This window comes from Mercenaria mercenaria, chromosome 1 (genome assembly GCF_021730395.1).
Source record: "Mercenaria mercenaria strain notata chromosome 1, MADL_Memer_1, whole genome shotgun sequence".
Taxonomy (NCBI): Eukaryota; Metazoa; Mollusca; class Bivalvia; order Venerida; family Veneridae; genus Mercenaria; species Mercenaria mercenaria.
In genome coordinates this window covers 91,260,455-91,286,984 of record NC_069361.1, presented here as the reverse complement: position 1 = coordinate 91,286,984, position 26,530 = coordinate 91,260,455, and the positions used below count along the sequence as shown (strand labels likewise).

At 35.0% G+C, this 26,530-nt stretch overlaps 2 protein-coding genes across 3 annotated transcripts in view; one reads left to right on the top strand and one right to left on the bottom strand.

Annotated features, from left to right (window-relative positions):
- Positions 1–12,943, bottom strand: part of LOC123530568 (5'-3' exonuclease PLD3-like) — a 49,188-nt gene extending 36,245 nt beyond the window's left edge. The window contains exon 1 of one of the 2 annotated variants that reach the window (XM_053517185.1): positions 12,920–12,943. The gene's annotated coding sequence lies outside the window, so the exon portion shown is untranslated. Of the gene's footprint in view, positions 1–7,345; positions 7,485–12,919 lie in introns of those variants that run through there. The other variant, XM_053517191.1, reaches the window with a different exon arrangement.
- On the top strand, positions 7,473–26,441 carry LOC123530583 (uncharacterized). Its single transcript, XM_053517200.1, has 11 exons — positions 7,473–7,606; positions 12,240–12,551; positions 14,622–14,806; positions 15,650–15,680; positions 16,400–16,486; positions 17,448–17,553; positions 18,709–18,739; positions 19,071–19,179; positions 19,839–19,967; positions 20,622–20,687; positions 21,550–26,441. Exons 2-11 carry the CDS (start codon positions 12,242–12,244, stop codon positions 21,750–21,752), a joined length of 1,257 nt encoding a protein of 418 aa, XP_053373175.1. The 5' UTR covers positions 7,473–7,606; positions 12,240–12,241; the 3' UTR covers positions 21,753–26,441.
- Positions 26,442–26,530: the final 89 nt, after the last annotated feature.

The window sequence follows — 26,530 nt, the reverse complement described above, 5'->3', positions numbered from 1 at the left end:
AAAAATATTCTCCAAGGCCATAAAAAACATTTAGGGTCGTGCCAAAAATTTAGGGTAGTTTGGGATACTGGAAACAAACATTTTTTTTATGCCTAAAGTTCTTAATTTTCAATTGTTACTTTGAAATGTGTCATGACATGCATAACTAGTGACTAATGATTGTATTTTAGATTTATAGTCCATTTCAAGTGAAGATGTCTAAAGTTTAACAAGAAGCAAAAATTACGGTTATTCAAGCTTTCTTCTGAGATATTTTGATTAATTAATCAGATTTAGGATCATTTTTACAAACAAATAACACTTATTCATCAAATATTTAAATAAAAGTAATGTTTTGTTTGCTCATCAATGAAAGCCTATATTGTTAAATATGACTTCAGTGTTGTTATATTGTCTGGTCCTTTGGGATCATGGGGTCCATTCAACATATGTGTAATAGAGTTCCGCTTAAAGCCGGTGCTAGGAGGGCGTGAGAGGTGTTGCACATTTCATTACCTTTCATGAACAGACACAATCAAACTGAGTCTCCTATTATTCTTCTTAGTTGCATTCTTTGCTTCCAAAGGATCTTTTTACAGATTTTAATTTCTGTACACATCACAGCAGTTTAAACAAGAAAATATTGGTAAAACCAATGGATGTTCCCCGAAATACGCATATCAAAAGAACTAGAGTTGTCACAGGGGTGTCGAATTATACCCCCCACAATATGGCCTTGTCACAGAACTAAGCCAATGTCAAAGCCGAACTTGCTTGACCTTTGACCTACTGACCACAAAATCAATACAGGTCATCTGCTAGTCATGATCAACCTCCCTATGAAGTTTCATGATCCTCCGCCAAAGAGTTCTCAAGTTATTGTCCGTAAAAGGTTTAAATGACCTTTGACCTTTAGTGTAAAAATCAATATGGGTGATCTGCTTGACATGACCAACCTCCAGATTAGGTTTCCTGATCCTAGTCCCAAGCATTCTCAAGTTATTGTCCGAAAACTGTTCAAAATGTTCCGGGTCACTGTGACCTTGACCTGTGACCTACTGACCTCAAAATCATTAGGGGTCATCTGCTAGTCATAACCGACCTCCCTATCAATTTTCATGATCCTAGGCCCAAGCATTCTCAAGTTATCATCCGGAAACCGTTTAACTGTTCCAAGTCACTGTTACCTTGACATTTGACCTACTGACCTCAAAGTCGAACTTGACCTGCATTTCATGATGTTACACCTGTGTACTAAAATTTATGATCCTAGGCCAAAGCGTCCTCGAGTTATCATCCGGAAACCATTTAACTGCTCCGAGTCCCTGTGACCTTGACCTTTGACCTACAGACCTCAAAGTCGAACTTGACCTGCATTTCATGATGTTACACCTGTGTACCAAAATTTATGATCATAGGCCCAAGCGTTCTCAAGTTATCATCCGGAAACCATTTAACTGTTCTGAGTCCCTGTGACCTTGACCTTTGACCTACAGACCTCAAAGTCGAACTTGAGCAGCATTTCATGATTTTACATCTGTGTACCAAAATTTATGATCCTAGGCCCAAGCGTTCTCAAGTTATCATCCGGAAACCGTTTGACTGTTCAGGGTCACTGTGACCTTGACCTTTGACCTACTGACCCCAAATTTCGAACTTGACCTGTATTTTCTGATGTTACACCTGTGTACCAAAAATTATTTAAATTGGTCAAGCCTTTCTTGAGTTATCATCCGGAAACCATGCAAAACCAACGGACGGACCGACAAGCTCACTCCTATATAGCCCCCCAAACTTTGTTTTGTCGGGGTATAACAAATTGGAAGTTACTGACTGGGTACATACAGTTCAGTAATGTTAAATGATCAAAGGGCATTCCAATGGATAATGAAGACAATATGAGCATCCTCTTCAGAGAGAAGCGTTGTATGAATTTTAGCCAAATTTCAGGCCACAGTTGCTGACATACACTCCTGACTATGATAGCGCTATAGTTTACTAATGTTGAATAATCAAAGGGCAATATGTCAGTGAAAAATCATCCAACCAGATAATCTCCTTTTGACAGAAAAAATTCCTATGAAGTATGGCTAAATTCCAACCAGTGGCTGCTGAGAAATAGTCTGGACAAGAATTGTACTATAGTATACTATTGTTGAATAATCAAAGGGCAATAACTGAGTGAAAAACCATCCGAGTCGAACATGAAGATAATAATTATGCGCATCTCCTCTTGATAGTGAAGCTTCCTATGAAGTTTAACTAAATTCCAACCAGTGGCTGCTGAGAAATACTCCGGACAAGAATTTTGGGACAGATGGATGGAAGGATGAATGGACAGACAGACAAAGCAGAGACTATATGCTTCCCCATCGGGTAGCATAATAAACTATCATTATGACATGCATACATATTGCATAAAAATAAATAGTACCAACATACTTATTATTCTGCATTTTCTTTATTTTCTGCCTTCTTACTTATAAACAGGCATATCTGTTTTCAGTGCATTTGCCTTTCCTTTAGATAGAATTTTTACCAGCTAAAAACATTTTCACATCTAGTTTGTTTCAGTCAACAAAATATGTTCATTACTTTCTGGAAATTATCAACTTTATATTTATCCCAAAATGAGAAGGAATAAGATTAGTAACAGACTAGCAACTGTTATAAAGGTTGCGTAGTGGACCTTACAACTGTTGGAAATGATGTTCTAAGAATTGTTCTTTCTGGTGTTTGTTTACAAAGGGTGGTAATTTTAACCCAAATGACCTTTAGATATCGTACACACAGCAAAAATGGCATTTTGCCTATATTTTCCTTATTACTTGACAGATTTTCATAAGATAAAGAGCATCAACGACAGGGAAATGAGTGCTTTCCTCCATATAAATTGTCTGCAACCAGTTCTTAGTACTTTTCTCAAACACTTCACCCAACTGCGAAACTGTGTAAATCTACAACAAGAGTGCCAGACTGTCACAAAATATGCCCATCATCGAACTTGGCCTAATTCAAGGGCCATAATCCAAGACTGCCTGGGGCAATTTGGCTGCTTATCGAACTTGGCTGAGATATTATGCCCACAAACCACTGTGGGGAATCACATGATCAAAATAATCTCTAAACCAAAGTTATATTTGAAGAACATGAAAAAATTTCCTATCATGATAAGATATGAAATCACATGATCAAAATAATCTCTAAACCAAAGTTATATTTGAAGAACATGAAAAAATTTCCTATCATGATTAGATATGAAATTTAAACATAGCCTAACATATGACTAATGAAAATTGTTAAATTATTATGTAGTTGACAACAATAATTGATTTCCTGTAATTACAAACACTAAGGAAATAAGAAGTCTCAGTTTCTTTTAGTGTTCCAGATAATCAGAAGGTGATTGTGATTGAAATCTATGTAGTTTTAGGATAAATCTATGTTGCCATATGATAGGCTATATTTTTGATTTACAGCAAATTAAACTTGCTTCATTATTATCCCATATATTGTATTCATGAATTTAGTGGTTTAGAGATTATTTTGATCATGTGATTCCTCACAGTGACAAACATTGTCAGCAAGTTTGGTGAAGATAGGATGAAAACTGTTCGACTTAGAGAGCGGACAAGGCACTAAATTCACAATTTTTTGAGTAATTCAAGGGCCATAATCCAAGAGAGCCTGAGGCGATTTAGCTGGTTATCAAACTTGACCGATACATTATACCCATAAACATTGTCAACAAGTTTGGTGAAGATAGGATGGAAACTGTTCGACTAAGAAAGCCGACAAGGCTAAATTTGCAGTTTTTTTGAGTAATTCAAGGGCCATAATCCAGGAGTGCCTGGGGAGATTTTGGTGGTTATTGAGCTTGGCTGAGATATTATGCCCACAAACATTGTCAGCAAGTTTGGTGAGGATCGAATGAAAACTGCTTGACTTAGGGAGCGGACATGCTTTGGACGCCAACCGCCAGCCTGCCGCGGGTGTTCACATAATACGCCCCGCTCTTTCAGAGACGGGCGTATAAAAAGCAGTTGGGCGAAATGTTTGAGAAAAGTACTGCGAACTCATGGCATATGCTTTCTGCAGAGGAAAGCACTCATTTTGCTGTCTTCAACACACTTTATTCTATAACATAGAACTGTCCGTAAGACAGCCAGTGCTTGACTATTTGAATTGTCCCAAAAGCAGGAATATTACCATAAATGTTAAAATATCTATAGAGCTTCAATCAAGTATATGCATTAGTTTTGGAGAAAGTAACTTGCATTCAAAACTTTAACCAGGATTTTCTAAGTACAAAAGGGGACATAGTTTTGCAAAATACGTGTCAGAGTTATGGGACTTGATGCTATGACCTAGTTTTATAAACATGGAGAAATGTGTGAAGTTTCAATTCAATATTTGCATTAGCGTTTGAGATAGTAACTTGCACACAAAATTTTAACCAGGATTTTCTAAGTCCAAAAGGGGGCATAATTTGCCCAAACTACATGTCTGAGTTTTGGGACTTGATCCTGCGAGGTTGGTTACTGACCTAGAAAAAGAAAAAATATGTTTCAAAGCTATAGGCCTTTGAATAATAGCTGTATGTAGTTGCATGCAAAACTTTAACCAGGATTTTCTAAGTCCAAAACGGGACATAATTTGGACAAATTAATGTATGTCAGAGTTATGGGACTTAATGCTATCACCTAGATTTATAACCTCAAAGGCAAATGTATGTGAAGTTTCAATTCAATATCTGCATTAGTTTTGAAGATAGTAACTTAACATGCAAAACTTTAAAACAGGATTTTCCTAGTAAAGGGGCATAATTTGACCAAAATTAATGTCAGAGTTACGGCACGTGATGCTATCACCTAATTTTATAACCCCGGAGACACATGTGAGGTTTCAATTCAAAATCTGCATTAGTTTTGGAGATAGTGACTTGCATGCAAAACTTTAACCAGGATTTTCTATGTCCAAAAGTGGGCATAATTTGGCCAAAAATCATGTCAGAGTTATGGGACATGACCAGGTGAGGTTGGTAATTGACCTGAAAAGAGAAAAAATAAGTTTCAAAGCTATACTCGTACTGATGATAAACCCGGACAGAAAATGAGGTTTCTTACCTGTAACTTTTTTATTTCTGCAAATTGTTATCAATAGTTGGTATCAAACTAAAGCTTAACATTTGCTGAAAAATTGACATAATTTAAATTCATATTTAGTAAACAAACGAAGTGAGGCCCTAAAAGGGGTATGTAAAATGGGGACCGTACAAATGTTGACTGATGATAAATTCGACCACTTTGTCATTTAAAAATTTTTCTCCATAGTATTCAATTATATTGAAACTTTTCCCAAAATGCTGCAACAGTCATTCCCGATCGATCAAGTAATGAAAAGTGACCCAATGTCAGGGCTTCATATGTTAATAGTAAGCATGTGCAAAAAAAACATCCTCTTCCCCAGTAATTTTGGATAAATATTTTTAAACAGATAAATGTAAGTCATTTATTTATACAGAATATTTACCAATTTTGTTTTTGTTTACACCAGTTGCATGCTGTTGTAAGTGGTTGCTATTAGACGGCATGTTCAATTATATAAATAACCGGCTGCAATCGAATAATTCGAAGGTGGTCCAATTTATCATCTGTTGAGTTTATCATCAGTACCAGTATGTCGGTTAACCAAAGTGTGACGCCGACGCCAGAGTGAGTAGAATAACTTGGACTATTCTTTGAGTAGTCCTTGTGAAAATCAATTATAAACAGCGATAACATCCCCCAGTGCACATCCCCCTAAAGTGTGCCAAAAATATGTTTTTTACATTTTTTCAAGGCAATTAAAAACTAACTGAGCAATTAAAAGCAAAAGGCATAAAGCCTATCTATCTATCTGCCGTTAATAAATTTGGTGATATAAAAAAATCAAAACTTGAGTTTGCAGGATAACCATGGCGAGACATGTTCTATGCTGCAAACTGCAGCATTGAACTGCTCTAGGGTAGGGAGGTGGGCAGTTGGTTCCAGTGGTACACTGTTCTCGGTAAATAAGAAAACTTGTAACAGTCAGTGGTTGCAGTAATTAACCTATAACTTAGGGAATGGCCATAGTGAACATAGCGGGTCATTGGGGTCAGGTAATCTTCGATAGGGATGGCAACCAGATCATGATGAATCTTATTGAAAACATTCTCATCCATCAGATGTTTGTCAAAATCCCGAGACGAACCTCTGATTTAATTCTGTCGTTTATTTGGTTAGCATGCGCACTCGTAATTACTACGGGGAGAAGTTTCAGCCAATCAATGTTCGCCACTATATTGGGCACGCCGAATTGAAATTTTAAACAATATGGAAGCAAGGTAGTTGCTAACGATGGATAAAGGCGATATTCCATGATTGCGATTAATAAAGATTTATTTCTGTTATTCGATGTTAAGAAATTTACCTGAAGAAATAATAATATTCCTCGTAAGTCGGATTCGATACAAAAAGACGCCGTCACGCTTTTCACGGTTGATTTTGATTGGTTCGCTACATTTTGTCGCGAAACGACGCTGATTGGCTGAAACGTTTTACCTGCAATGTAACAAAACCACAAATATCGTCGAAATGTGCCAGAGGTTCATCTGGGTAACCACGGTAGACCTCTGGTATGCGAGAATGATTGAAAAGTGATAACCTAGAATCAATACACCTTAAATCCAGTTGACGAAGGTTTAGGGAGTGTAGCATATCTGTTACACCGGAACTACGACCGTTGTCAGTCTTGACCCAACGGGAGACTCTCCTTTGGACGCTTTCAATTTGGTCAATTTGAGTTTAAGTGTGGGTCGACCATACCTCGGAGGCATATTCAAGCTGGGGTCGGACTAGAGTCTGGTAAGCAATGGTCTTAATGGGTTCGGATTTGACCTTAATGTTTCTTCATAGAAACCCTATGGTTTGGTTAGCTTTCTTGGTTGACCTGTTTATGTAATTGTCCCATGATAGATCATTTGAGATATCCTCGCCAAGGTATTTAGCTGAGCTGACCGATTCAAGTTGGACTCCATGTAGGTAATACTGGGTAGGGATAGGATGTTTCCTTCTAGTGGCGTGGATAACATGACACTTGGAGGGGTTGAACTCCTTATCCCACTCCAACTCCCACTTTTCTTGAAGCTTGAAGTCATTTTTGATAGTGACAGATTGGTCTGCAGATGTCAGAGTTAGATATATTGCCGTGTCACGGGCAAACAGAAGGACTTTGGAGCTGACGTTTTGTGGAAAGCCTTACAGTAAAGGGGGCATCATTTTTGTTGAAATGCATAACTGTCAGGTTACTTAGTCAGATAACTTAATTTTTAACCAATATTCACCTGCTTCTAAGTACGCAAAATTTTGCTTTTGACAGATCAACACATTCTTTGTCATATGACATTTCCGGATCATTTGCTGAGGGATAAAATTTGATCGACACCGCTTTAGAATCATATTGGTGCCCGGCCCAGACTACCCAAATACACGAGTCAAATGTAAAACTATGGAACAAGTAAACTGTCATGGCAGACAGTTGACAAATATTTTTTGTTTTTATTAAAAAGTTTTCATTCCTTCATTAGTTTGACATCCGCAACTAGGTAAGCTAGTGTTGAAAACGATAAGAACTATTTCACTTTAAGAAAGTAGTTTTGGGAATCAATTTGAACTCCGGTAAAACGTACTGACCGTATCAAGTTTTAGGAACAGTTTTTAACATTTCCAGTTTCGACATGCGTATCAAATCTGTAATTGGTACTCAAAATTATCTCACTAATGAGCAACGATGGTGTGTGTCACTGTGTTCGACTAGTCGCAGTGTGTGCTTTTGATGTTAGATGTTAATCGCGCGATCTATAGTATAGTTGGCAACCACCACTTTTTTGTTAGTTTTGATTTCAAGATGAAAATTATGTTTTTGGACTCTTGTTTGTGTATGAATGACAAATCAATAATGGTTTTGAACAAAAAAATTACTGATAAAGTTTTATAGGGTGTTAAATTTATGTACTAGATTTTGACAAGTAACAAAATTTTCAGGTTTTTGTGCAGAAGTGACTGCAACTAACTGCATTTATTCTGCTACAGGTATTTGATTTATTTTAATGTGACTTATTTATCTATTAGAAAGGAAGATTTACCTAGTTTCTTTACAGAGATTAAGCAGCCATTCAGTAGAAAAATGAAAATGAAATTTCGGCCCCATTCAGATACATGGTACTTTCACTTTGGAAAACAGCTAGTGTATAATTTCCAGTCAGCACATTTTACGGTCTTAAAAATCATACAGTTAGTGTTTCCTGCAGGCCTTTTTAACATGGCGCAGCGCCATGCCCTGTTTGAAGTGCCGCCAAGCTGCCCTTCAAACCGCCTGTTTGCGCCATGTGCCCTTTTATTCTATGAAGCTTGTATATTTATCTTGACAAGTGCCCTTTCAAAACCAGTCTGGAAAGCCAATGTCCGCGGGCCATGTTCCGTGTATTGTACCGTCAATTAGCGGCTGTGATCAACAGGTCGACACGTGGGTGCATCAACCGTGAATGACCCTGATTAAGAACTGACAGGATTATGCAATCAATTACTGTTTTATGATAGTTTAATTGGGAACAGTAGATGAAAATTTGTTTGTTTTTAGCACGTCGACGGTGAAGCAACATGTAGCCTTTTTACGGAAGATATGATTGAAACCGTCAATTAAACGATAATTATTTTATAAGGTTGTAATCATTAAAAATGTAGATTGATTATCGCACATTTTCGATGCGCTAATTAGGCCTTTAAAAATAAAATATTGAAGGTTTGCCGATCGCCGACCAACCCATGAAAATTGACCAGACTCAAAATATTTTATATCGATTTTATCTACAACATTTATTTTATTCCTTTACGGATATCATTTATAAAAATAATAAGATAGACGTTTAAGCTTTAGAATGATACCAAATTCATTAAAATCGGCCGATGTCTTGATTTGTAATATTACGAAGCACATTCATGACGCGCCGATGCAGAAGTCGTCGCCATCTTGAAAATTTGAAAACGTACATCGGTATGAAAATAACCGATAACTTAGCGATTAAGTTATAAAAACTGATCTAGATTTAAATGAATATACTAAAAATGCAAGGCCCTAGTTTTGTTTTCGTAAATAATTTGCCAAAATGATTTTATAAGGCCGAAATTTAAGATGAAAGTGCACAGCCGCATGCGTCAAGCAAGCTGAAATTTTGAGTTATTACTCGCATTGAACCATTGGTATTCACATTTATGTTTATATTACTGAATAATGTGTGATTAGACGAAAAAAAAAAACCAGACTCATAGTCAGTCACTGTATGTATCGCAAAAACATCCGAGCAACGGGGGAGTGATAAAAATAGTGGCAGACGATCTAATCTAGCAAATTTCACAGCATGTACTTTTTACGTCGCATTCTACTTTCGTTTTCGCATGCCCAAAACACTAGCAAAATATAACTTTCCGACTCGACCTGTCGTCTAAATCTTACTGGCAAGGAAGAACAATGGGTTTAATCAGCAATATAGGTACAAAGTCATTGATTACATGTAGATTTGACGAACTGCCTATTCTCTTAACGTAAATCAGTGGTGAAATGATATGATTGACAAAATAAAGTTGCGCACTGATAGTTGTTCAATAAAACTTGTTGCTTAATAATTATCACCTGAAATCTGTCTCTGAAAATGCAAGCTAACACTTCATGAGGGTAACAGAATAAGAATGTTTGAAAGTATGAATCATCAGTGTCATCTTTAAACAAAAGAAAGGAAAGCACTTTCACAACATGCCATGGTAGGCATTATAAAGAATACTACAAAATATCTATCCCATATCTGAGATATGAAAGATTCTCAAATTCAATGAGAAAATAGTATGTAAAATGACGCCGACAAGCGGTCTTGGACGAATGCCCTTTCAATGCCAAACCGCGCGTTAAAAGTGCCCCTTTTCAAGGGAAGCACCATGCCCCTTTAAGAGTCTGCAGGAAACACTAACAGTATATAAGATACTCTATATGCAACACAATCAGCTAGGTTTGAAAAGCGAATGCGAGCACTTGAATTTTTTGTGGTATTTTTTGGAAATCCTGAATCAAGTGTTTGCAAGAGTTATCTTTCCAGTGGTCAGAGCTCCAGATAACCTGCGTATTTGCGCAATTAAAATTGCAGAAAACCCAATTGAATTCATACATTGTGCATACTGAAATGCAATTAAAATTCCTAATACCCAATTCATAAAAAATAGCTTGTGTATCGCAGTTATCTGTTTGTGACTATTAGGGGTGTAACGATACATCGAACTATCGATGCATTGCGATACTAAGTGTCCCGATAGCATGCATCGATAGAAAAGTCACGATCCAATAACAATCGCCGATAGTTCCTTCAACAATCGATAGTTTCGATAGTTTTGAAGTTTTAGTAAATACAGAAATAATTTATAATTTATAAACCAAGAAACAGAGTCAGCTTTCATTTGCATCTCGGAAAATGTTTATGTCTCCATTACAATAATTACCCTCACGGAATTAAACTACCATAAAGGACTGAGAAGTCTGGGAGATAATTAATAAATTTAGTTTCTTAGAAACTTTGATTAAATATGTTTAAATAACCTGTTAATTTTAGATGAGAAAATGTACTATGGACATGGAGAAAGAAGGCTATGTGTATTATACAGCAAACTGTTCGGTAGGGCCCTTCATTTAGTGATGGTACACCTTAATCCGATCCGTTCATTTTCGTCTTTTTCGATGCTTTGGGTTATTAAACATGTTGACATTCGCAACAAAATGGCCGATTCGTTTGAGTATCAGTTTTGAGTTTCAGTTATACAAACATCTCAATGTGTGTTAACAGCAATTATAAACAGTGCCATCTGTTACACTGTGTAACAATGCCAGTTGGTAGCTTTACTGTATAAAATATGATGGCCGATAACTATTGCAATAGTATCGCAATAGTAACCTGCAATAGAATAGTATCGCAATAGTTTTTAAGCAATATCAATAGTATTGTAATAGTCAAAATTGGCCTCAATAGTCACCCCTAGTGACTATGTAGTGTCACTGGTACTGAACGACATTTTATGGGAGAACCCATATTGCGGTGAACACATCCTTCGGGATATTGTGGCTGAAATTGATCTCCGACTGCATTAAAAGTGAAAAAAAAAACAGTATGGAACAGAAGTATCTCAGAAAAATTGAATGATTGGAGAAAAAAAATATCTTTGGTACTATGAATTAAAATACACGTTTACATTGCTTACAGGCACGTAAAGACAATTTCAAAAGACTGTACTGTTTTAATTAATCACATTTCATCACACTTTTAAATACATTTTTGTAGTAAACATTGAAGGGTGCCATTTTAGTACTTTTATATAGTTACTAGTAGTCAATCCTGGTTTATCATATATACCATGTATACTGTAAACTTACACAACTTAATTCAAGCCACAAGAAAAAATACTCAATTGTTTGTGCAAGATTGGTGAAATACCCATTTGGTTGAAGCAAATACCCAGTTACTTCTGAAAAGGCAGGGTAATGATATTATTTTTACCCAATTCAGATTTCCAATACCCAATTCAGAAAAAAATGTGATTGGTAATTTACTTTAAATATCCAATTACACCAAAAGCTTATTTGGAGTTCTAAGTGGTTATATAATTATTATCATATTATTATCAGCACCCACAATCTTTCCTTTTTTTTTTTTAAATATAATATTTTCATATTCTTTTTAACGATAAAATTCAAGATAAAAAAATTAAGAAAAAGAGATTGTCCATTGCTGGGAGCAAACCCGCGCCCTTACATTCCCCTCTTCAAAAAGTATAGTTTTCTTCCCCCTATCCCCTCCCCCATTATTACAGCACAAATTTTTCTCTAATAGCAGACCCTGTCCCCTGTCCCCAAAAACTGAAAACAAACACTGAACATTGGCTAGTCTTGGGTTTGAAGGCTTCATATCAGTGAAGAGTACGATGATATCATGTTTTAAATATTATAGGTCTAGGGATTATCCCAAGGTAAGGTAAAGAAAAAAACTGTGAAAATACCGCATATTTAGTAATCTTGAGTGTCCATCCAACTGCAGCCATATCTTATAAGTAACTGCTATTTCGAAGGTTTTTCAGGCACCCATGGCAGGTTCTCAGCAGATGTAGTTGTTACTATATTTTGGTTTTCTGCACTTTTCATTTAAGAAATGGAGAAAAGTAAGACTGATTTAGCAGCAGCAACTGAAGATGTTGCGGAAAACAGGGATGTCAGTAACTTAGCTGCAGAGGGGAGTAAACAAGAAAAGAGTTCTGACAAGAAAACTAGTAGTCCTGACAAGGGAACAAAGAGATCTGACAAAGAAATTATGTCTACAGAGGGACCAGATCTGACAGAAACTAAGGAAGATAACACAGAAAGTAAAAATATGGAAACAATTGAAACATCTGCAGTAGAAGATGTTGTGGATAAGGTTAAAGAAAATTCGGAGACTGAAGAAGAAAAAATCGAAGAAACAGGTAAGAATTTGTTCATGTTTTAATATCAAAGTTTAGAATTTTGTTTCTCTAAAGTATACTATTTCTGTTTTGACAATTTGTTGAATTACCAATTAAACATGATGAAATATGTGTTTTTATACATGTATGTAATCATAAGAATGATGTTTTATTTCTCTTTCCGCTAATAAACAGTACTTGCAACAGAAATCTTGTTAAACGTTATAATTTTAGCAAAAAAGAAACTTGTCAATGAGAAGAACTTGCAAATCTGTAATATGATCATACTCTAGGTATTGGATTGTACAAGTCTGATATTTCTAAAGAAAAATGACTAAATGTGATAATTTAAGAAAAAAATATTTAGAATAAATAAATTCTAAACATACCTCAAATCTACTCATTCACATATCATGCAAGCAGGACACTGCAACAATCATTGTATTACTAACATTAATTATCTCAACATTAAGGTTGTTGTTTACCAATATGTAGAGGATATTTGTATCAGTGTAAGATGAAAATATCTTTCAAGGGTGAACACCAGATGCAATATTTCACAAGTGGCATACAAGAAAATGTAAGATATGGTGTTCATGAGTGAACAATATTTTTATCTTACGTGTAAAACAAACATTTTTTTTTTTATTTCATTATTTCATGTTTTGACTAAATTTACCCATTTTACAGTTTCTCACCAGTGAAAAAATAATATTGTTGGTATTATTGCACTGTGAAAATACCAGATATATTAAAAAAGCAAGATGGTATTGCTGTTATTTGATCGTTGGTTAAAAGTTTTGTTTAACTCTGCTTTTCTTGAATAATATTAGAGCTATAGCTTTGCAACTTCATACATTTGTTTATGATCATTATGTGAGTAAGTTGACCAAGAACCATTACTCTCCCTTTTCATTTGTTTTAATTATAGCCCTTTTTGACTTAAAAAATTGGCATATCTTGGTTATATTTTGTGTAGATCTACTTTTATGGAGTGCTGTTAGAGCTACATCTTTAAAACTTAGTTCACTTGTCATCACACGAATAAGTAGGTTAAGAATCATAACACTTTCGTACATTTTGTCAGAATTGTAGTCCTTTTTAATCTAGAAAATTAAATTTCTTGGATTTTTTTTTTTATGTCCACCTTTCTCGAATTCTATAGCTATAGCTTTGAAACTTTATATGAGTCTTTATCATCAGTATATGAGTAAGAGGACCCAGAACCATAAAACATTTCTTGCATATTGCTTTACATCAAGCACTTACTGGCAAATTAAGCTTTGGCACCTATAGGCAGTGCTTTTGCTATTGTAAGTATCTGAATGAGGTGTCTATCAGCCTTAATAAGACAGGAAGTATCACTGATGTCCACAGGAAACACTTCAGTGGTGTAACCAATTGGTGGTCACCTAATTATATAGGTGGGTAAGGACACAGAAAATTATCCATACATTTACACTATCTGGTTGTCAAGATGCTTAACTTTATTAACACCTTTGGTAACCTGCTACCATATTCTGCCTGTGGGTTATTACAGATCATTACATCATGTTACCATATCTTGGTACATCAGTTTAAGCCTCTTGTAATTTCAATGCAGAGGAAATTTATTAAAGCAGATGTACTATCTATTTAAGATGAAACCCTTGAAGGTGTTTGTGATCTTAACAGCTTCTCTTATCACAGCACTAAGGACACAATAAAAATTTATGATTTTTTAATGATGATAAATATTGTGACAGTAGTAATTATTAGAGATGACATGTTTAATTTCCTGAATTATAAAAGTGTTAAACTTGGGCATATAGCAAAAATATGTTAATGTTAGACACCCATAGGCTAGCACATAACAGCTTCATATTTTCTTTTCTTTCATTTAATGAAATGTTCCTTAAGTATAGTATTATATACATACATAGGTTCCATTTTATAGATCTGGTGGGATTTAATTTTGTTTATGTTAGAAAATGATGATTATGGAAGTTTTAGGAAATGCTTTCTTACATACTTTGCTTGTTTTTGAGAGCAGAAAACTGTCATATGGCAATTACATGTTTATTGACAATGTACGTGAATTATTTTACCCAGACTTGAATATAGACTGGAGCAAGGAACCAGCGCTTGATGATGCTGGCAGGAACCAAATGTTTGAAGAAGGTTTAAAGCTTGACAAAGAAGGAAAGAAATTGGAGGCACTAAAAAGATATTTGAAATGTCTTGTGGGATTGAAAGAGAATTCACGATTTGCTCTATTACCTCAGTGCCTGAGAAATGTGAGTACAAACTTTTCTGCTTCTCCAATGAATTATATGACAATTTGTTCTGTCATATTATTTTGTTAATTGAAATTAAATTCCCTAGTTAATTTATTCTATGCAGATAGAAAATCTGTTGAGAGGGAAAAAAAAGTTTTGATGTGGTTTTAGATACCAGATTAGCATGAGTTATTTCATATATGTTATATCTACATGCTTCATATTTATTTATTCCATTGAAAATTTTGATGTTATTTTTGTACGAAGAGCAAAAGGAAACTGGTACCAAAGTTATGATAACAATGATTAATGACATGCCACTGTGCAACGGTTTTAACAACACCTGCATCTAGTCGGGGGGTGGGGGAAAATTTCTAGACAATATCAGTGTCTGGTGAACAGAGAGACTGGGAAACAGGTTCCGTATTAAATACAACAAAATACGGGTATGTGCAATTTATAAAAAGAAGTTGTTAGCAGATGGAAAGGAAATGTAAATGTAAGAATGAAGTTATTGTTTTCGGAGTTCTTGGGAATTGAACAATGGAATATAATTGGCAATTTATCCATGTATTGCTAGTGCAGGTCATGGATTTGCTGATCACATTATTGTCATTCATTTCACATGAGCTCTAGATAAAAATTTAATTTCTTATCTGAACAGTTGCTCAAGTCCCTGTTTGCATCTTTGTATCAGAATTGAAAATAAGTTTGTCTTGGATGTATCCTTGCATGAAATTTCTCTGATTGCTCTCACGAAAAATTTACTTTTATTGTATTTGTCAACACCTTGTTTTTAAGTCTACACGTAGAGTAGTAAAAAAAAATTAGTTTAAATGCTCTGTTTAATTTTATTTTCAGATTGGTGATATATACTATGGCAGAGATGAATGTATCCTTTAAAAATGTTTTGTTTTCTATTTAGTACAGTGTTATGTAAAGACATGTCATTTAAATCAAGTAATGCTACATGTTCTGAAGATATTTCTTATGGCACTAATGTTTTGAACATGTTTGCAGAAGTAGGTGGATTTATACTGATTCAAATTAATCTAGCTATTCTACTCACCCTGGTGTCGGCACTAGCATCAGCGTCACACCTTGGTTAAAGTTTTGTGTGCAAGTACATATGGCTATCATTTAAAAGCATACACATGTTGCTTAGAAACTTTTTTTTTCTTTTTTCTAGGTCAGTAACCAACCTCACTGGGTCAAGTCCCATAACTCTGACATGTATTTTGGGCAGATTATGCCCCCTTTTAGACTTAGAAAACTTCTGGTTAAAGTTTTGGTTGGAATTCTATTGATATTTTAACATTAGATCGATATTCCTGCTTCTGTGACAATGAGTTGAATAGTTGAGCACTGGCTGTCTTATGGACAGCTCTTGTTCTTTTGGAGATTTTAATACAGTATCTAAACTGAAATGAAAGCTATGAATTGGTCATTCTTGAGAGTCACAATAACCTATTCTGTTTTTAGGCATTGCAGTTACATATTTGTGATGAAGTTTGTCATGTATATATGGGTATATCAAAGTCATTTACTCACATGTCTGATTTATCTAATATTTTGAATTTTCTGCCAGCATTTCCTTTACGTTTTCACTAGTTGAGAAAGCTGTCAGCTTTATTCAAGCAGAGAAGTTATACTATGAGAGTGTACTCATAGATGACTCAGAGCTGCAGAAACATATAGGTATGTGTTTTTATACGCCCAAAGGGGGCGTATTATGTTACGTCTGTCCGTCTGTCTGTCTGTCTGTAACTCTTGAACCCTTTGAAAGATTTCAAAGAAACTTGACAAAAATGTTCACCAATTCCAGACAACATGCAGAGGGCATGTTTTGGATGGCTCGCTTCAAGGTCAAGATCACACTTAGGGGTCAAAGGTCATATGACTTTGTTTTGTGTCTGCTCTGTAACTCTTGAACTGTTCGAAGGATTTTAAAGAGACTTGGCACAAATGTTCACCACATTGAGATGATGTGCAGAGCGCATGTTTTAGATGGCTTGCTTCAAGTTCAAGGTCACACTTAGGGTTCAAAGGTCATACCACAGGGTGTATATTGCTCAGCATTGCAGTGCTGTTGTTTAAACTATTGTTGAAATACCTCATGTTACCTCATGTCTCTTTGAATTAAAATATGCCACAAGTGCAGTGCTTTTTGCTTTATTGGATCTTTATTTGGGAATCATATTTTAATTTCCCTGGGCTTGATTGAAAATCACTTGTTTACATGTCATTTCCTTCTAATAAGAACATACATGTATATGTATTTTGGTGAAGGTATTCACAGTGATGTGACATTGGTTCTTTCCAACTGCAACACTGGAGGAGTGTATACAATTTTATTGTTTTCATTGCTTGTAACTTGAGAAATTTTTCATCCAAGATATGTCTGGAAGTGTTCCAGCTACACATAGAGCCCTCACATGATGTGTCTTTGTATTTTATTCCCTAATGTTAAATACAAAACCATGATTTTTAATAAGTTCACACCATACGATAAACATTTTCTTTAAAGTATAGACTTTCGGTTCTGTCCCCAATTGATTTCTTGCCTATTATTACTATGCTTTGGGGGAGATGTGTGCTTTTCTGCAAAGCATCTTCTGGTTGATTCAGTGAGTTTAATAACTTGTTCTTGTGTATTTAGATGAAGTAACAAAGCAGGGTGTAGGTGATGCTGCAGACACAAACATAGATGCTCTCAGGGCATCAGAGTATGAACAGCTTGCAAAATTATGTCTTGATGAAAAACAGTAAGTATTTAATATTAGTGTTTTTATGCTTTAGGTAAAAGGATAAAAAAAAAGCCCACTGACTTCTCTTGGAATAGTTGAGGAAGCCTAGATTTATTCTTAAGGTATCCCTCTGTGTACCTTGCTTGTCACTGAAATAGAACATTGTTTTCCTTACCCATGTGGTCCAAGAGTTTTAAAGGATTGCTGTGATTTCATTTAATTTCTTGATGATGAAATTTCATGGTTTTAATTGAGTTTATTATCGCATATTGATACAACCATGAAAATAGAAAAATGAGTCCCCCCTTGAATATTATTAATATTATAAGATTCTTTTACTGGTTGTAGGTGCAGATGGGAATATCCGGCCTCAAGGGTAACTGTTTAGGCGGTAACGAGGCTCCCAGCCGAGTTACTGCCATAACAGTTACCCGAGAGCCGGATATTTCCATCTGCACCTATAACCAGTAACAGAATCTTTTTCTTGCATACCGATTTCAAGAAATAATAATAAAAATAAAATCAATCGAACGGCTTTCTTTTTAGAACTATTTCTTATGGCAGTGTATTTAAACAAAGGGCGGGAAACCAACATCCGTAAACAGGAAAGACAAACAACAGTGTTTAGTTCCGGTTTTGTTTTATCAGTTATAGCATAATGCTATGAATTTTTGATAAAATAACGTGATTTTAATCGAGAAATATGCTATCAGGAACCAATAGAAACTGTCAAGGTATTGAATTTTTATTCCGTTTTTAAAATAAAATATAAATAACTACATAAATCTTCTACATATATGTAGTTCGTTATACGTCATTTACAGCACAAGAGTCATCTTACAACCCGGGGTGTAAGATGGATTTTTCCAACACCAGTAAAGATACCAGAAATCCCGTCTGGTATGCAAGAAATATAATGATTTCACAGTATTAGATCTACTCCCTTCTTTCCGTCAGAGAAAGGTCTGTATGAATCTTTCTGTAAATTATTACTACTGTAGAAAAATATAAATTAGCTGTTAAATTTAAAAACAGTCTGAAGAAGTTGTATGATATTCTTACAAAAATATATGGAACTTTTCGTTTAGTTGATTTGCTGCTTGATACTGTTTTGTCCTAAAACAGTTTTTACAGCGCAGTGTGTTTTTGAGTAATGTTTTATTATTATTTCAGACCACAGTTAGCACTAGAATATGCAGGCAAGGTAATAAGCATATTTAATATATCTTCTGTCATGCTACCAAAAGCTGTGCATCTTTCAGACTTGTACAAAAACTTTAATAATCTGGATTAAAATATGGTGTTTGTGTAAAACCATTTTAGATACAAAGCAAAAACTTGTAAAACATATAAAATTTCTTTTAAAGAATGTCATGCATTTACATGTTGATGTTGATAGGGCTTATATAACAAAAGGCATCTACCAAAGGAAACTAACTAAATGAAGATAATTTTAAATTATGAAGAGTAATTGGTTGTGAGAAAAAAATGTTTCATGTATTCAGGTGAACAAGTCTTATATGATATTTTGACAGTGTACAAAGTTAAGACAGAAAGTTTTTGGTGACAATCATCCGCTGGTTCAACAAAGTCTTGATTTCTTTGCCACAGTATATGCTGAGGTTGGAAAAGTTCAATACACAGGTAATGTTTATACAAAACAATTAAAGAACTTGATTGTGCATTATTTAGGAATACTTCATAAATAATTTGAATGTATTTAGAAATAAAAATTATGCAATGAAAACCTAGCATTTTTACATTGTCAATTTTCTGTTTAATCTTTGAAGAAATTAAAGAGATTATCCTATGAAATTCAGCAGACCTTTGAGTTCAAGTTTCAAGATTGGAAACAAACTGGAATCTAGGTCAGATTAGAGAAAAGTGGTTACCTTCAATCAGTTTATGTGTTGATATGAACAAGATCTAACTTTCTAATAATTTGGATTCAAATTTAATCTGAATAATTGAGCCGTGCCATGGGAATACCAACATAGTGGGTATGCGACCAGCATGGATCCAGACCAGCCTGCGCATCCGTGCAGTCTGGTCAGGATCCATGCTGTTCGCTAATAGTTTCTCCAATGCCAATAGGCTTTAAAAGCGAACAGCTTGGAGCCTGACCAGACTGCGCGGATGCGCAGGCTGGTCTGGATCCATGCTGGTCGCATACCCACTATGTTGGTTTTCTCATGGCACGGCTCATATAATTGGCATTATTGCCTTTAAGAATGCTGATCATTAAGAAATATTCAGTGCTGATTTCGTGAATATGTGCATTATATCGTTTTTTATTATTTTAGAATCAATGAGCAAGTATGCAAAAGCTGGAGAACCTGATATTACCTCCCCTGCAGTATCATGGGAGACAACTCCAGCTGATTCACCAAATGAACCTACCTCAATTCTGAGAAAAAGGAAAAATACAGAAGGTGAGTGCAGTAAACCAAGTAGAACATACAATTGTATCTCAGTTTATAATGCTTGGTGATGCTGTTTTATATTAACGGCAATTTTGCGTATATTTCAAGTGAATGAACCTATAAACAGTGATTGTAACCCAGTTACCAGTGAATTACAATTCCAAATTTAAAGGCATGAAAACTTGTCTGCATATGTCATATAGTAATGTCTTACATGTATTACTTGATGTTGCCAGTGGGTGTTAAAATTGTTTTAGAGATCATTTGCTGCTTTAGACATTTACTTAAAAATCAAGTATTTTTGAACAGCCAAAAATCGGATGTATTTGAAATGGTTCATGTGGCAGAAAATTTGCATTTATGGTCAACTTGCTACAGATGCAAAGCTGTTGATAACAGCGATAACACTTTCGCATGCATTCAGTTTTTCAAATAAGGACAGTTAGCAAATATAGTGAAAATAAATCATTTACAAAAATTTTACAATACTATACATGCATTTGATATTTGAAAAAAAAAAGAAAACAGTTGTTAAATGAGTTACTGAGAGTAATGAAATATAATTTTGAGTATTTTAATAAAATTTTAATTTATGTATAATGAGAGCATTCTCTGATTACAAACCTTTTTTTTTCTCTTCTATATTGAATTATTTACCTACAGGTGACAGGGAAAAGAAGGTTAGATTTGATGAATCTCAAGTGCCTTCAGATGAACAACTGGAAAAAGGTATGTACAGTATGTGGCTATTTGTAGTAAACTATAACATTCAGAATATGGTGTGATATTTGCTTTAGTGACTTTACTGCATCTGATAGAGGTTGTTGTTACATTAAAATATTCTGCCCTTCTTTGCTTTGGAGCTTAGGGCAGGGGGAATTTTGCATTTATATTTGTAAGATTCCTATTTAGGAGGGTAATTCTGATCATATATTTATAATGTTTTACACAACCGTTTACTTACTGGCACAGTCATTGATAATTTTGTTTATTTATAAGAACTGTTACATGTTACCAATAAGCTTTCCCATCAGAAACATACAAGTGTTTATGTTCTACCATATGTTAAGACCAGAAATAGCCTAGAGTTATATTAATGGCTTTTTATGCCCCCGTAGGGAGGCATATTAGTTTTCAACTGTCCTTTCGTTCGTTCGTTCGTCACAACGTTAACTTTTTGCATGAAGGCACTTTACTCGCGAACCACTGCACCCAGGACCTTCAAACTTCACATGCTGATAGTACTTATTGAGTTCACCACCCCTACTGACTTTGGGGTCACCAGGTCAAGGTCACAGGGGCCAACTTTAACTTTTTGCATGAAGGCACTTTACTCGCGAACCACTGCACCCAGGACCTTAAAACTTCACATGCTGATAGTACTTATTGAGTAAACCACCCCTACTGACTTTTGGGTCACCAGGTCAAAGGTCAAGGTCACCAGGTCAAAGGTCAAGGTGCTGCGGGGGCATTTGTCACCATTAGTGACAGCTCTTGTTATTTATACGTCTAGAACAAATGTGTTAAGGGTATGCTGATACCTGAGAAATTGTAAGACTTGAGTAATTGATATTTTATCTTCTATTTCCAGAGGAAAAGTGTGCTAGATTTGTGCTACTGTGTTTCTTTTTTGCACTACTATTTGTGCTCTTCATCCTTGGAGTGTATTTATACTGCAACCTCCAGTCGCCGTCAACGTGCAGAAACTTTGGGTACTATTTCTCCGACAAGATGATGCAATTAAAATACTGGTACTACCGATTCTCATCAAACGACAATACAAAGTATACATAGTGTTACCACAACATGAAGAAATATAGTGAAACAGGGTCTGAAAGATTCCAACTTGTCACTTTTTAATTTTCTTTTTCCCTTTATTTATCTAAGAATAATGTTCCAGGTGAATCAAAACTTCAGTGTTGACACAAGTTATTGTTGTATTTTATATAGTTATCTTTGTTAAACGAGATTCAATCTAGAGCTATTAAAATCTGTGTTTTTCTTACATAAAAATCAAAATATTGTATTAAGGACATACATACAATTAATCATTTTGCACTTTTGGCAACTGTTTCACATCTTACCTGGTTATGCACAGAAATGACATATTCTTGAATGTTGCAAATATGATTTTTAAGCTGGTGGAGAAGTTCATGCCAAAGCTTTATCAACAATTAAATTTTAGGTAGTTCTGCATGTTTGGTTAAATAGAAGGCATTGTGTGACATAATTTATCCAGATTATTTAGAATGATAACTGGTAGCCGAATGTAGTCGAATGTAGTTGGAAGTCCTTATATCCTTTGTATTTAGTGTTGAACAGTCAGTGCTGCAATCTTTCTTTAAGTTTGATGTAAAATAATTGAAAACGAGTAACATAAAAATCAGCAGTTTCAGGACTTCACTTGATATTAGGTGAATTGTGAAAAGTTAAGCTCATGAACATATAAATTTAATTTGGCCATATGATTGAAAATAGGTAAATCTACATGTAGGAGAAGTTATATTAAAATCTTCTTTGTGGAACTTTATCTGTATGTGATTTACTTACAGAAGCCTATTGTGAAAATTGACTAGAGGAAACATATTTTCAGATCGATCAATAAAAGATCAAGCACACAACCCTATCATTTGTATTGGTTGAATTTCCTTTGGATACAAAGATGCTTGAAAAAAATCAGTTTGATACAGTCCTACATTATATTTGTTTCAAACATGCAGAACTACATAGCAGGTACTTTTCGTGTCTGAATATTTATTATGACCAATAACCACATACTTGTTTTAATTAGCTAAACCTTGTTAAATTGTCAATGTTTATAGTTATAGTTACCACGTTAGATGTCATACAGAGAAGTTCCTTAAACTTATTGTGCAAAATCACTTCTGAAGGAAACATTGTACTCTAGAAATTCTGAATTTCTAACATATTTTCATTTTAATTTGTCTTTATCTATCAGTTGGATATAATGTGTGTTGTTTAAAAGATCTTCAGGTGTTGCACTTTTTTAATTTTTGTATATTATGATTTAAAGTGACCTTTTCTCACATTAAGTCCATCAGAATTTGCAACTGCAAAAGTAGCTTTTGGTTTAAACTAAATGGCACATGATGTTTTTTTTTTTGTAAAGAATTTTATGTTTTAATATAAGTGAATCATCTGAAACACTTCTGAAATGTTGAGTTTACTCGGTCTATATCAGTTTATTAATAATTTATATTTACTTTTACTTCTTTTGTTATTTTCCAATGACAGGTTTAAATTTAATATCAAACACTGGAAATGAAGAAAAGCTTGTTTTCACTCATCTGTTAATGAGTATCTATAAGTATATACAGTCCAGTTTACTTTTAGTGTAAGTTTATTTTACAAATCAAGGAATGTGTTAGACTGGCTGCTATAGAGAATGGTTTCTGTACAGTGGTGGTCATTGTATGGAGGTGGTCATTGTATAGAGATGGTCATTGTGCAGAGGTGGTCATTGTACAGGGGTGGTTAATACACAGAGGTGGTTAATGCACGGTGATACTGGCTGTAACAAACTGGACTGTATCTGTATTAAACTTTGTGTAACTATCAATTTAGTCTGTGATAAGGGAGTGCTCCCACATTGTGTTGTACATGTTATTTATTAGTTACTGCTTATTTTAGTATTCAGTATGTTACATAATGGATATATAGTTCAGGCAGTTTTGTTTTGTATTAAATACTGCTTACTTTAGCTCCTTGTCTCAGTAGGACATAAGGGTATGATAGACAGACTGTGCACATCTGGGCTAACTTTATTCCATTGCAGTATATAGCCTGATATTGTGCTGTGATCGAAACACTTTATATAGAACCTTTTTTTCAGTAACTTGCTTCGAGGTTAAAACTTGTTTTCATACTTTCAGCTCAAGTTTTTATGATAATGGGTAATAGGGATATGTGAATCTTAACTTTCATTTCACTTGTAGACATTTCATTTTAAAAAAAAAAAAAGATGTAATTTTATTGTAAAAGCCTTACTAAAAGTAGAGACATCACTCTTCTCCAGGGAAAAAAGTTATTGAAAAAATGTGTTCTTTACTACTGCTGTTGTTATACACAATTTAGGCTAATATAAGCTGATCAAGCTACTATTCACCCAGCCTACTTAAGGAACAGTCATGTGTCACAAAAAAAGTGCACTTACATTTGTACTAAGAAATTAATATATGTCATTTGAAATGTATGTTTATTATCATTTATTCTGTCTGTGTTATTTCTGGCACATTTGATTATATAATAATGGTTAGCTAATGTACTTAACAATTAAGGGTGTATATTTATTCATATATTAATTTTTACACAATCAGCATTATTTTAAAAAATAGTATATTTGAATATTTATGTTTTTACATAAATTTTGCGGCATCAGCGTTCTACTAATAAGTAGTAAATGGCTTTATTTTTGTCACAGTTATATTATATAGTCCTGAGTTCTAAAATCATCACTATAATTGAGCCGCGCCATGAGAAAACCAACATAGTGGCTTTGCGACCAGCTTGGATCCAGACCAGCCTGCGCATTTGCGCAGTCTGGTCAGGATCCATGCTGTTCGCTTTCAAAGTCTACTGCAATTAGAGAAATTGTTAGCGAACAGCATGGATCCTGACCAGACTGCGGATGCGCAGGCTGGTCTGGATCCATGCTGGTTGCAGAGCCACTATGTTGGTTTTCTCATGGTGCGGCTCATATAGTTGTTAGAAGGTAAGATTTGCTATTAGTTTCTGAATAGTTTTTAGCCTAGGAAGTTATACATGACTTGGAGAAATAAGGATTTCCTGTGGTGTTTTCAGGTTATATGAAGTTTCCTAGCAAGGAAATATACCATATATTCCCCCAAGATACACCCCTTTGGACATTACATCTTGCAAAAATGGGGGGATCTATTAAGTTTTCTTTTACATTGTATTAGTAAATACAGACTAAATCCAACTTCTTATATTTACATTCGCCCTATTCTTTTCCATGGAAAATTATGACATTCATTTCGTATGAACAGCAAAAGGAAAGGCGCGAAAGTTACGTCATTGCTGCTTAGTGGTAACCGACCACTGTGTTGACGATGTCCGCGTATAGTCAGGGAGAATGTTCCTTAGATGACGTCGCAGTTGTTTCGTCTGGTGAACAGAATGGCCAGGAAGCTGATTTTAATGTTAAATGCCACAAAGTATGTGCAATTATAATATTATCTTGTTTACAAATGGAAAGGAATATAATGTAAATATAAGAAATGAAACTATTTTTCAGTGTTCATGCGAAATGAACGACAGAATAGATTGGCAAATTAAACATGAATTGCTAGTGCGATTCCTGGATTTGCTGATCCTATTTTGTCGTTCATTTCGCATGAACACCGAAAAAATCATTTCATTGCTTAAATAAATAAAGTTTAACATTTATAATACTTTCACAGTACAGGTATTCACCTAGAACCTTTATTAACTAAAGAAATGTATATGTTTTTGAAAATATAGGAGGTTTATTAATGGGAGGGTGTTTATTAAGGAACATATGGTATGAAATACAAAAATAAGGATACTTTACCAGATATTGAACATTTTACTGTTTAAAGAGAACCTAATTTATGTTAGTCTCAGGTGTTTAACATATCATATCAAAGATACAACTTTTATTCAGTTTCCAAACTTTGTAAATTTACAATATGTTACCTTTTTATGCCCCCAAAGGGAGGCATATTAGTTTTCAACTGTCTGTCCGTTCGTTCATTAGTTAGTTAGTTAGTTAGTTCGTTCGTCACAACGTTAACTTTTTGCATGAAGGCACTTTACTCGCCAACCACTGTACCCAGGACCTTCAAACTTCACTTGCTGATAGTACTTATTGAGTATACCACCCCTACTGACTTTGGGGTCACAAGGTCAAAGGTCAAGGTCACAGGGGCCAACGTTAACTTTTTGCATGAAGGCCTTTTACTTGCGAACCACTGCACCCAGGACCGTCAAACTTCACATGCTGATAGTACTTATTGAGTACACCATCCCTACTGACATTGGGGTCACCAGGTCAAAGGTCAAGGTCACAGGGGCCAACATTAACTTTTTGCATGAAGGCACTTTACTCGCGAACCACTGCATCCAGGACCTTCAAACTTCACATGCTGATAGTACTTATTGAGTACACCACCCCTACTGATTTTGGGGTTACCAGGTCAAAGGTCAAGGTCTCAGGGGCCAACGTTAACTTTTTGCATGAAGGCACTTTACTCGCGAACCACTGCAACCAGGACCTTCAAACTTCACATGCTGATAGTACTTATTGAGTACATCACCCCTACTGACTTTGGGGTCACCAGGTCAAAGGTCAAAGTCACAGGGGCCAACGTTAACTTTTTGCATGAAGGCACTTTACTCGCGAACCATTGCACCCAGGACCTTCAAACTTCACCTGCTGATAGTATTTTATGAGTTCACCAACCCTACTGACTTTGGGGTCACCAGGTCAAAGGTCAAGGTCACAGGGGCCAACGTTAACTTTCTGCATGAAGGCACTTTACATGTGAACCACTTCACCCGGGACCTTCAAA

Excerpts from the sequence above, each read along its gene's own strand:
- LOC123530583 (XM_053517200.1), top strand. The coding sequence starts at position 12,242 with ATGGAGAAAAGTAAGACTGATTTAGCAGCAGCAACTGAAGATGTTGCG. Across the intron at positions 15,681-16,399 it reads ATACTATGGCAGAGATGAAT|TTGAGAAAGCTGTCAGCTTT; the intron begins GTATCCTTTAAA and ends CGTTTTCACTAG. Across the intron at positions 19,180-19,838 it reads TGGAAAAGTTCAATACACAG|AATCAATGAGCAAGTATGCA; the intron begins GTAATGTTTATA and ends TTATTATTTTAG.